Raw genomic sequence first — 12219 nt, 5'->3', positions numbered from 1 at the left:
TCAGGAGATGTTTTTTCCTCTGTTATTATACTAGTTTGTCCTTCTGCTGCTTCTTCTCTTCTGCTGGTCTGAAACAAATGAATCAGAGTGCAGCTCTGCAGCGGGAAGCCCTGCACAGTGACTGACTTCTCTCTCCCGCTGCCGGCTTTAGGAGGCGGGCGACTGCTGAGGTTGTGACATCACGAGGAGAGAAAGGGCTGTGATTCAGCATCACTGAGTTTGGTGGCATCAGCTGGTGGTCAGTGGCACATTTTGTAAATCATACAGAGGCGCTGAACTAGTGTCTGAACGCTACAACCAAACATAAGCATCAGAATATTGATGTTAGGGGAGAAAACAGAGGAATATGAGTGTTTCTGAGAAAGATGAAGAACATTTGAAGCATGTGGTCAGAGGATTCAAAGTTATCATTTTCACCAACTAACCTATCATGCATGTCGTTGGACTGTGGAAAGAGAGCAGAGAAACCAGCTGTTTGAGGACTGAACATCACGTGAGCTGCTCCGCTGCACTGAGCTGTTCCACATATCCTCTGACTGAGGTGCACGTGAGAATGTGGTCACACTGGACATCAGCCCGTCTCTAACCTGTGTGATGTCAGACTGAGCCAATGTGAGAGAAGCATCTAGTCCAAACAATGTGCTGCTTTTGAGTTTATGCGTCCCACATGCTCTATCCAGACGGCTCCTACACGAATGCTGAAGCAGACTCCCTCCTGCTGTGTGCTTCACATGAGAAAAGGACAATTTTTGAAAATATGCAGACGTGACTCCCCTGAAATTTTCTGGAGTGTGAAAACAGTTTGTTTAAGTAATTTAAGAGTGATGAAAATCTGCAGATTGCTGGTGAATTTCTTGGAGTAGCTCCTCCCACGGTCACTGATGTCAGTGGTCCAGCTCTGGACCCAGGTCTGATACTGTGCCAGCTTTTAGATACAAATTGGGGTTTTTTTTAGGGGGGATTGCATGAAACCACTTCTACATGTAGGTGGAAAGGAAGTCATAAAACCCTATAAGTTTCTGAGCTAGTCCCATGGTTACAGCGCTAAAACATGTTAAATCTCTGGCTTTAAATAAACTATCAGTCTCAGATTTGTAATATAGTTTTCCACATTTACTCAAAAACGTCCAGAAATCATAGCATTAATAGAAAATGATAAATTAATAATAAGCACATACTATAAAATACTAGAGCACACGTGAAATGCCTAAAACAGACCGACCAATGCACAGAACTCTGCAGTGGCCACACATAAATATGGACTGTGCTGCACATGTGACAGTTATGCATACTGCATGCATGCAACAATATAACACTTAATACACACACGCACATATTAAACATTGAAGCTTGAAATGTAGGTTAGCGAGCTGCTCCCGCTGTGTTGTTTCAGAAACAGCAGGAGACAAACTGAACTTCTCGTCGTGCTACACTTTTATCTGCTTTGTGTCTCCTGCTTGAGGTCTGCAGGCTTCAAAACCAACCCTATGGAAGTGAGAAAGAGGCAGAGGATGAAAGATTTTCATGTATGCATAAACTGTATCCTAATTAAAGGGAAAAAAAGGCAAAGAGACAAGGTGTATTTACAATGCTGTGCTGTCTAAAAGATGACAGAGGAGACCTGCCAACGCTGAATTCAAAGCACCGTCAGTATTTCTTATGAGCAGGTTCAGAGGAGCACTTTAAACCCAAATGCAAAAGGATCAAGTGTTAAAACGTTCACGTTCAAACATGTGAAACAATCTCTGGTTCAAGACCGGGAGGTGACACTAAGCAGGAACGCGTCCTGTGTGAAAATCGGTGATATATCAAATACGTTAAGCTGCCAAAGGTATTCACACTCCCGTCCAAATCATCAAATTCAGGTGTATAAAATCAAGCACCCGGACATGCAGACTGCTGCTACTAACATTTGTGAAAGAACGGGTTGCTCTCAGGAGCTCAGAGGATTACAGCGTGCTACCGTGATAGGACGCCGCCTGTGCAACAAGTCCAGCCATGAAATTTCCTCACTTCTAAATGTTCCACAATCAGCTGTTATCAGCATTATAACAAAGTGGAAGCGACTGGGAACCACTGCAAACCCCCCGTAATACTAACATATGCTCAAAAATACATTTCTATTCATAATGATGAATCTAAAAAGACATTTGAAGCTTTCTTTTGCATCATAATGTCTCATTTGCATAATCCCCTCTCATTTCCTGTCCTTTCAACCTTACTTTCAATTAACAATGGCTGTATAATCCCCGTCAATCACTTCCTCAAACTGATAATCTGACTGTGTTACATCTGCATCTACTCATCCCCTCTGCTTTGCTCCTCACCTTCACTTAGCTCTTGCTGCTATCACACTTCATCATTTCAGCCCTCCTCTATAACGAGGTGTTCTTCCTCTTTGTTTATCGCCACGTGTCGAGCTTCTGGGATTCACATTTTCTGTAGCGTTCACCTTGCTGACTCCCGAAGCTCCACTGCTGTGTTTTTATACGACTGTGTACAGTTTCTTCCATCAGTGTGGCTCAGCAGGAGAGGAGGTGAAGGGTTTCTCTCATTTGTATGTAGAAAAGTTGGCGTGACATGACTCACAATCAAATACATTTATGTACTATATGAATGCTGTATTTTCAAACTGATATGTCTGCTTAAAATTTCCCTGTAGCTCCCAGGATCCAGCTTCTTTAAGCACGATCCTGGGAATCCCTTAACCAGGAAGGAAACTCAGGACTTTAAAGCACATATAAAAATACAGCTTACGAACCAAAATGGGCATTGTTAAAGGATACATTTGTACCTTCTCATCCAAATATGGTAACTTCTGGCTTGAAGCAACAAACTCCAAAGCCGAGGCTTCAAAACACAGAGTTAAAATAAATGGATGATGTCAGTGTCAATCACAGTCCATCTTTAAACTGTCAGCGGATCAGAAACGCCATGAAATGCCTCTGGGACCATATTTAGGCATTTACTTTGAAGTATTACTGAATCTCAACTTATTTTAAGTGGTCACATGAAAACATTGCTGATATAAAGTCAACAGTCAAATGTGAATTTTTTCAAAGGAAAATTTTACTGACTTTGCCCCAGAACATGACTTTAAATGCTTTGTACTCTGTGACACCCGCAGCATCTGACAGACATGGAACTGGTAAAGCTGCAGTTGTAACTTCATTCTGGGATCTTTTGTGTTTGGGTGACATGAATCCCATATGCACTGGAAAGCTGTAATAACATTTCTTTAAAGTTTCTGCTTTAAAGGATGCTAATGATGCTCTGTGTCACCCATGACAGTTTTAAAGAGGTTAAATCAGCCAGATTTGCACATCAAAAGACAATCAGGCGATCAATATGTAAGATTTATTCAAATTTATGGTTGTGAGATCTTCTTGAGCGTCATTAATTCATCATTTTTCATCGCTATTTTCTCTTTCTTAGCAAGAGATAATATATAACGCTCTTTGGGGACCAGCCTAGCTGTCAGTGCTTCCAGTCTTTATGCAGACTATAAATTCTGCATTCTGACACGGGAGCTGGAAATAAAGAGAAACCCCCCTCAAAAAAACAAAATAACAAAGTTTATTTTCACACTAATGATCCCACGAGGCTGACGTTACGCAAAGTGGTTGTCACGCTTCATCTAAAAAGACCTGGTATTCAGACAGGGAAAAGGCAGGTGGGTGGAAAACAAGATGAAAACTGTAACAAGGCCTCAAGCGCAGAATGCAGCAGGTTTGTCTAAAAGAAAAAAAAGAGAGAGAATAATAATAATAATAATAATTCAGCATCTAGGACTCTAATTGGAGGAAACAACAATGGACTCTAGAACAAGGAAAAAGGAGAGACCGAGGGAGTCAGTCAGCAGTAACTACATGTTACTCATTAGAGTTTAAAAACGTTTAAAAACATTTAACAACTTTAGTGATAGAAAGTAATTTGTTACATTACCTGAAGCTAAGTCCATTGTTTAGATACAGTCTATCCTTCATTAATGCTGCTTGTTGTGTTTCATAGTGATGAGCAGCACGAGTGCGTCCTACACATTTAATAAAATACATATTCAATCCTTCCTTTCTGCCTTCCTTTGTTTTCTTGTTTCTCTACCTCTCCTTCTATTGTTCTTCCTTTCTTCCTTTTTGTCTTGTTTCTTCCCTTTCCTTCATTCATTCCCTATGGTCTTCCTAACTTTCCTCCTTTTCCTTCTCTATAAAATTTCTTCTTTCCTTCCTTCCTTTTTAGTCTTGCTTCTTCCTTTTCTTTCCCCTTAATCCGTCTCTATACCCTTCAGGTTCCTTTATTTCTGACTTTCTTCTTTTCCTGACTTCTATCCATCCGTCATTCTTTTCATGTTTTATTTCTATTTTCCTTCCTTCTTCCTTTCTCTGTACCATTCCTTCTTTTGTTGGTTCCTTTCTTACCATACTTACTTCTGTCCATAATTTCTTCTATTCTTGCTTTTCTATTCTTTTCTTTCTATCAGTTTTCCTTCCATTTGTCCTTCCTTCCTGCCTTTTTAAAATTATTCCTTCCTTCCTTTCTTCAACCCCATTCCCTCTCCCTTTCTAGTCATTTACACTGTGTGTGTGTGTGTGTGTGTGTGTGTGTGTGTGTGTGTTTGCATGCGTATCAATAAAACAGTAATTAATGCGACACAACAAGAATCCAACAATGACCACAGTCACTGAAGAATCCCACGTTAAGAAGCTTTAAACTGAATTAAACAGCACGTTTAAAACTGTGGAGAATTAAATCCAGGTTAAAGCCAGACAAAGAAACTGAGGACTGTGAAGCATAAATATGCTAATTCTATAACACGGGATGTTTCCAGGTGACACAACAATACACCTCCGTTTATCCCGTACATGCTGCTGCAGCTCTCCACAGAGGAACGGTGAGATGGATCTAATGTACAGAGTAATGCTTGGCCCGAGGAGAACACGGGGAAGCTGCTGTGTCCTATTTGCGGCGATGTCGAGCTCATTTTGGAGAGCACCTCATTCTGCCTGCCCTGTGGGATCTTAGCCACAGGCTGGAATACAGTGCAATCTATCTGCTTTTCATCAGACGCAGTAATAGCCTCTCTGTTGTGTCTGCGTGATGCTAAAGTCTCACATCCACTTTATCTCATCTTATCAGATTGGATGTCGGGAAACGGCAGGAGGAGAAGCTGTACACGTTATCATTTCTTGCCATATTATAATATTTTGTTGCACACAGCAGAAAGCTGCAGGATCTCCTCTGAGGCGCATGTGTGTATACACTTCATAATGTTACTTCCTGCTCTCCCTCACCAACATGGGATCAAATCTGCTGGTACGTGCTCAACTTCATCTCAAAACTGCAGAAAAGTTAATCAGTTTGAGATGAATAAAATAAACTCTTGAGAAGTTTTGTAAAAATTAATGCTCCAAGGGTACTCCAATCCATCTGATGCCTCTGGTGTCATCTCGCCTTCAGGGGAGAACTTCTGGAAACCACTTAAAGCCCAAACCAAACATCTGAAGAAGCTGTAACATAAAAAAGAAAATACTCGGATAATAAAATAGCAGCCTCATAGCCCGCTCACATCAGTATGCAAAACTCCCAGCTGCACATTTAGTTTTGCATAAAGACTGGAAGCTCTGCGGGAGGACAGCTAGCTCGGCCCCCCAAGAGTCTTATTGACTAACTCCTGGCAAGAAAGGGAATAAATGTATTTCTAAAAATGGGAAACAGCTCCTGTAAAGTCAGAGTTATGGCTGATGGTGTCAATAATTTATGAGTCTGTTTAGTGTGAAGTTGAATATATCTTTCATATTGATCATCTTGTTTCCTTTTTTGTACAAAAACTGTCCAATAATCTTTAAAGCTGCTTTATGTGGCTTTTTAGCCACCAGGGGGCAGAATAACAGCAAAGCTGAAAAACAATGCAGCTTCCTTTGTTCCTTCCTTCTGTCCTTTATTTGTTCCTTTTTTTCTCAACTACAATTATCTATCATTCTGCCTTTGTCCTTCATTTTTTCTTCTCTATATTTATCCTACGTTCTGTCTTCTTCCTTCTTTCATTGTTTTTATATCCTTCCTTCTTTTAGCCTTCCTTTGTTCTTTTCTTACTTCTATCCTTCCTTCTTTCCTTTTTTTGCTTCCTTTCACGCAAATCTTTTTAATTATTGGTTTCCCTTCTCCTTTCCTAGTCAGCTACATTGTTTTTATGTGATGCATGTGTGCCTGCATCTTTAGGTGTGTGTGTGTGTGTGTGTGTGTGTGTGTGTGTGTGTGTGTGTGTGTCAGTCTTATTGTTTTAGAGAGCGACGGCGTGAAGTCAGCCACCCTGGACACACTTGAGTGAACTGGCGGGGAGTTTCATTACGCTGTGAAATAACGATCACACCGTGATTAAGTTGATTAGATTTCATGAATATTTGAAAGGCAAACTAAATTGCTGATTAAATATTTACTGGTGGTTTCCTCGCTGACAGACTGGGAGATCATATCACATCTCCCTAACGGCCTACTGTACAGCTTCAGCGCTACAGCAGCATCGGATAACTGTATGTTAATCAGGTACGTGGTTGTTTGTTTAACTGAAGTTTATTTTTAGGTTTGCAGCTGATTATTTTATCTAGTCTGCGTGTATGAAGTAGGACTGTGACCAAAATGCTTTAATTGTTTTTATTTCAAACTGGCTTTTCGTGTTTGGTCCTCTTCACTCATGCTTCAACTTTACAGCAGTCACCCCCAACATTCAAACCACCTTTTGGTCTGAGGACTTTGGCAGCGGATCCTTTGGGAGCTGCTCGTCCTGGTCTGGGGGCATTCCTGGATCAGGTTTATTCTGGTGGTCAGACTGAAGTTGCTGTAGTGCTGATACTGCCAGGAGAAGCTGCTGCTGTTGGGGAGTGCAGGTGTAATGAATTGATCGATCAGGAGGAATCCCAGGACTCAGCAGAAGACTGCAGATGATCAGCACATGTTCATTAGTTACTTACAGACACAATCAACACTGGCACAAACTTAAACATGAACAAACTCTTCTCATGCAGTTATTATTGAAATTTGTTGAAGGGAACATAAAAAACTATCTTATAAAAGGACCAACATTAAGGTTTGAAGTTCACTTCATAAAACTCAAACAAAATCTGAAAGTGGCTGCTGCACAAAACAGTTTCTCTGTAGTTTTTGCTGGTTTTAGAAATGTAGTTTTAACAAATCGTTAAACTTTAGTACTCTGACATACTGAATGTTTTGCACCTTTTAAGCTACATGAGCTGAGCTCACTCTAACATTATGCACATGTTATTATCTGCTCCTAAGATTAAACAAATAATAAATAAAGGTAACTCATCCCACGCATAGTTCCAGTCATTGTAACCTCAGTCACAATAAAGGTTTTGTTTTATTTTTATGGGAAAAAGTAGCTTTTGTTGGCTTATTTCTGAAACCAGATGGTCTTTTTGCCCTTTGAGAACCAAACTGAAGGATTTTTTTCACAGAGTAACTTAGTTTTTTCATATTGTGAGAAAAAAACAACAGCAATGATAATTACCAGAGGAACCTTTGCAAGCTCGGGGGAGGATATGAAGACTATTAACAAAAGAGCCTGGGTTCAAATCCAGGATCCAGATGGCTTTAGCAGATTCTAATGTGATTCCAAACACGCCTGAGTTCCCGGGTTCAGTGTATATGTTTGCAGTGCTAAACAGGTTAATTGGCTGCAGTCGTCATGCTGCTGTTTATACAGCTGAAACTGACTCTACTCATATGAAAAGCCATGGATAAAGGTCAACGCTTTAAAGTGACCTTATTTATTTTTCCTGGTGCTCATATATTTACTGATAGAAAGCCACAGCTGGGTCACCGAAGCTTCTTAAAGAGAGGATCTTTAAAGCCTCGTTGTCAGCTGCAGTGTCTGGTCTGTAAAAAGGGTTGCAGTAAAAATATGGGAATATACACAAGTATAAAACTCACAACATCAACATCATTACAGACTAACAGAACATACAGCTATCAGTCTCACGTGACATAATAAACCTTGTAAAGCCAAGTGCATCATATTTGACACACAAGTATCACCTGTGTGATGCTCTATTTTCAAAAACCATCATGCCTCATGATGAGTTAGCTGCTTTAGGGAAACAAAGAGCACAGGCGGCACCAAGTGGCAGCAAGAGGAAACTGCGTTAGCTTTATAAAGCTGTTTGTCAAAATCTGGCCAATAAATCTTTGAGTCGACATGTGAGACAAATTGTAGCGGATTGTTACCATGACGCCACGCTACGCCCCTACAACGTCATTGGAATTCATCTGATGTGTGCCATCCTTCCTAGTTAAATTTACCCTTTTTAATTTTTCATATTTATTTCCTATCTTATTCATAGCCTTTTCCTTTTTTGTTTTCTTTAGGTCACGAGCAGTTGTCCAAGCATTTCACTACATATCGTACTGTGTATGACTGTGTACGTGACAAATAAAATTTGAATTTGAATTTGAATTTGTATGCACATTTCTAACTCCTACATCTGTGGAGGAACTTTGAATTTCAGAAATCCAGTGTGAGCCTCACCAGACAGTAAAGTGTCAAGCATTTGCTACACAAAGATACTTTTAAAATGTCAACACACTCAAAGAAAGAAGAGTGAAATAAATACGGACAGCGAGTGAAGACATAGCTGATTATTTAAAAAACACATTTAAAAAATTACTTTTTCAGACCTGTTTGTAGATTGAATGTCAAGTTTAAAAATTTGACTGTCTGGATGTTTAATCATTGACTCTAACAAAATAAAACCATTCCAGTTGTATTTAGACTCAACAGTCTGAGTGTTCGGCGCTGCAGCTCTCACTGAAATTAATTTCTCCCCTATCGCTCCTCACAGACTTTTTGATAAGATATCTTGCAGTGAGCAGCTGGTGCGTAACACGGATCTGATCAGAAGGATCTTAATTACAAAAAACAAAACTGAAAGTCACTCTTCTTTAAGTGACACATTTCATCCAATCACACCGACAAAGGAAACAGCACGTATAGTTTGTTCAGTTCACTGTGACTTTGTACCCACAAATAAATAAAGCTTCTTCTTCTGGAAAGCAGCTTAAATGATTTACTGATTTACTCCACTGCGCACAAGTCTTGGCGTTCATCCTGCTTTTAAGCAGCTGTTTGTGAAAAATGATCCGACATGGTAAAATGTAGCTCGCCATCACCAGTGTGTAAATGTGTGCGTGAATGGGTGGATGACTGGATGTGTAAAGCGCTTTGGGGTCCTTAGGGACTAGTAAAGCGCTATACAAATATACAAATACATATATGTCTGTAAAGGTTTCAGATGATGAACAGTTGGTTTTTACATGAAACATCCCAGCCAATACCAGTTTACTGATGACGGGTCCTCTGGACTAACCAATACTTTCTTCACAGCTTGTGACAATTTTCGTTTTCTTTTGGCCACCTGGATGCAAGAGCAGGATATCACTTTGGATCCTTTGTTGATATATTTACTGTGATAAATCTATACAGTAGATTGTATGTGTGTCTGAATCTGCTGCCTTGACTACACTTACTCAGACAACAGAACTGATGCACTCTGCAGAGAAATGATGAAGAATGTGCGTACTGAAAAAGGACTCAAGGAGTGCAAATCTAATGAAACCAAATATTTGATTGGTTGAGGTCGGTAGAAGTGCTGCTGAGACTTTGATTAAAAAACAAAACAAAACAAGCGAACTGGCACATTTCAGTCTGTCCAGATATTTTAAGTGTCCCGCCGCTTCACAGACCTGCCAGGTTTTAGATGGGTGCAAGCGGCTGAGTGTCAGAGTTGATAAACGTCATTTACTGCAGGCTCTTTAACAAACAAGCATGGCGAGCTTTTGGCTTACAGTTCAAACTCTGCTGAAGGAAACTGAAGCAAACTTAAGTACCCTGGGACTTTGAAGAGAAATGGCGATAAAAAGAGTTGATCTGGATCAGGACGCCTTCTCTTGTTCGATCTGTTTGGATCTACTGAAGGATCCGGGGACTATTTCCTGTGGACACAGCTACTGCATGAACTGTATTAAGAGTCACTGGGACATGGAGGATGTGAAGAAAATCTACAGCTGCCCTCAGTGCAGACAGACTTTCACAGCGAGGCCTGTCCTGGTGAAAAACACCATGTTAGCAGATTTAGTGGAGGAGCTGAAGAAGACTGGACTCCAAGCTGCTCCTGCTGATCACTGCTATGCTGGACCTGAAGATGTGGCCTGTGATGTCTGCACTGGGAGAAAAATGAAAGCAGTGAAGTTCTGTTTGGTGTGTTTGGTTTCTTACTGTGAGAAACACCTTCAGCCTCATTATGATTCACCTACATTCAAGAAACACAAGCTGGTGGAGCCCTCCAAGAAGCTCCAGGAGAACATCTGCTCTCGTCATGATGAGGTGATGAAGATGTTCTGCCATACTGATCAGCAGAGTATCTGTTATCTCTGCTCTGTGGATGAACATAAAGGCCACGACACAGTCTCAGCTGCAGCAGAAAGGACTGAGAGGCAGAGAGAGCTGGAGGTGAGTCGACAAAACATCCAGCAGAGAATCCAGGACAGAGAGAAAGATGTGAAGCTGCTTCAACAGGAGGTGGAGGCCATCAATCAGTCTGCTGATCAAACAGTGGAGCACAGTGAGAAGATCTTCACTGAGCTGATCCATCTCATCCAGAAAAGAAGCTCTGATGTGAAGCAGCAGATCAGATCCCAGCAGGAAACTGAAGTGAGTCGAGTCAAAGAGCTTCAGGAGAAGCTGGAGCAGGAGATCACTGAGCTGAAGAGGAAAGATGCTGAGCTGAAGCAGCTCTCACACACAGAGGATCACATCCAGTTTCTACACAACTACCCCTCACTGTCAGCACTCAGTGAGTCTATATGCTTTATTACAATCCACTCCTTTTGTCTGCAGCATTTTGACAGAGTGCAAAGGGCACTATCAGAGACCAGAGATATACTACAATCAATTTTAAGAGAGAAATGGACAAACGTCTTAATGAAAATCACTAATGTGGATGGTTCACTACCAGAATCTGAGCCAAAGACCAGAGATGAATTCTTAAAATATTCATGTGAAATCACATTGGATCCAAACACAGCAAACAAATATGTGTTACTATCAGAAAAAAACAGAAAAGCAACGTTCATGACGGTAATACAATGTTATCCTAATCATCCGGACAGATGTACTGCTAGAGGTCACAGTAACAACAAATAAATTAAGCAGAATTAAGCATGAACAAAATTATTCAAATCTTTAACTGTGGATGGCAATGAAAAAGATAACTTTAATTGTGTAACATAAAGGGTTGCTCAGTTTGAATGAAGCTGCTTTAAGATGGTTTAAGTAAGGAACTTTCAATTGGGGCATTAAAGTCTCTGCTTAATCAAGGTAAATAAAAACCTGGCACCAAATCTTAGAACAAAAGGTATTCAGGATACTATTTCTAATACTTTCTGAACTGAACTGAGCTAAATAATTTTACTGTCTGTGTTTCAAACCCACTCTGAACCCTTTGTGACTACATATTTACTGCTACTGCTGGTGCCACTGCTGCCTCCGTCTGTGTCTGCCCTGCTGGAGGCGTGTCTGTTGGTCTGCTGGTGTTTACGTTCACGGTGGGGCTTGCTGCTGTTGTTAGTGTGGCTCTGCAGCTGGATGTAGGTCTGATTTTCACCCTCCAGGATTTTCTGTGGTCTACCACTGTCCTTGAACAGCCCTGGGTGCATCTCCCTTCCTAGCTCTGCGCTGGTTTTCATCATTAATGCTGTACTGTTGATGCTCCTCTTGGTTCTGCCGACATGCCGGCTTGGCATTAGTGAGACCAGTGATGGGTGGTGGTTGGTTGTGGTTCCTTGTACCTACTAGAAGAGGTTTGATGGCGACTTTGTACCCAGTACGTGCAAAGTGATTCCACCTCAAAACTGCAAAGTAATGGCTCCTTGGTTCAGATCCTCTGGTAGTGGGAAATCAGCTAGACACAACTAAAGTTAATCCACTGGTTAGCTGCACAGAGATGACCACAAAGCATGAAAACCTAGCACACATAACATGCAGCAGCTACACAATACACCTGCACGATAGTGACCAACAAAACTGTTTATCAGATGAACGAGCTTCTTACCACAGACGGGCACATTTTATAGTTGTTCATATTTTGGAAAATTAAGTTTACTCAGTTCACAACAAAACTACTTTTCCTTTTTCTTAGGAACAATTCATGC

At 40.8% G+C, this 12219-nt stretch overlaps 1 protein-coding gene across 1 annotated transcript; it reads left to right on the top strand.

Moving 5' to 3' along the window:
* Window positions 1-9916: 9916 nt before the first annotated feature.
* Window positions 9917-11212, top strand: LOC146612922 (tripartite motif-containing protein 16-like). Its single transcript, XM_085378666.1, has one exon. It carries the CDS (start codon window positions 9917-9919, stop codon window positions 11210-11212), a length of 1296 nt encoding a protein of 431 aa, XP_085234792.1.
* The last annotated feature ends 1007 nt before the right edge of the window (window positions 11213-12219 follow it).

Source organism: Diplotaxodon limnothrissa, linkage group LG18 (assembly GCF_057381915.1).
Source record: "Diplotaxodon limnothrissa isolate DT_005_m linkage group LG18, D_limnothrissa_male_GT1.1, whole genome shotgun sequence".
NCBI classification, from domain to species: domain Eukaryota; kingdom Metazoa; phylum Chordata; class Actinopteri; order Cichliformes; family Cichlidae; genus Diplotaxodon; species Diplotaxodon limnothrissa.
Note: the sequence above shows the minus strand (reverse complement) of the source record. Positions and strands in the feature narration are given on the sequence as shown.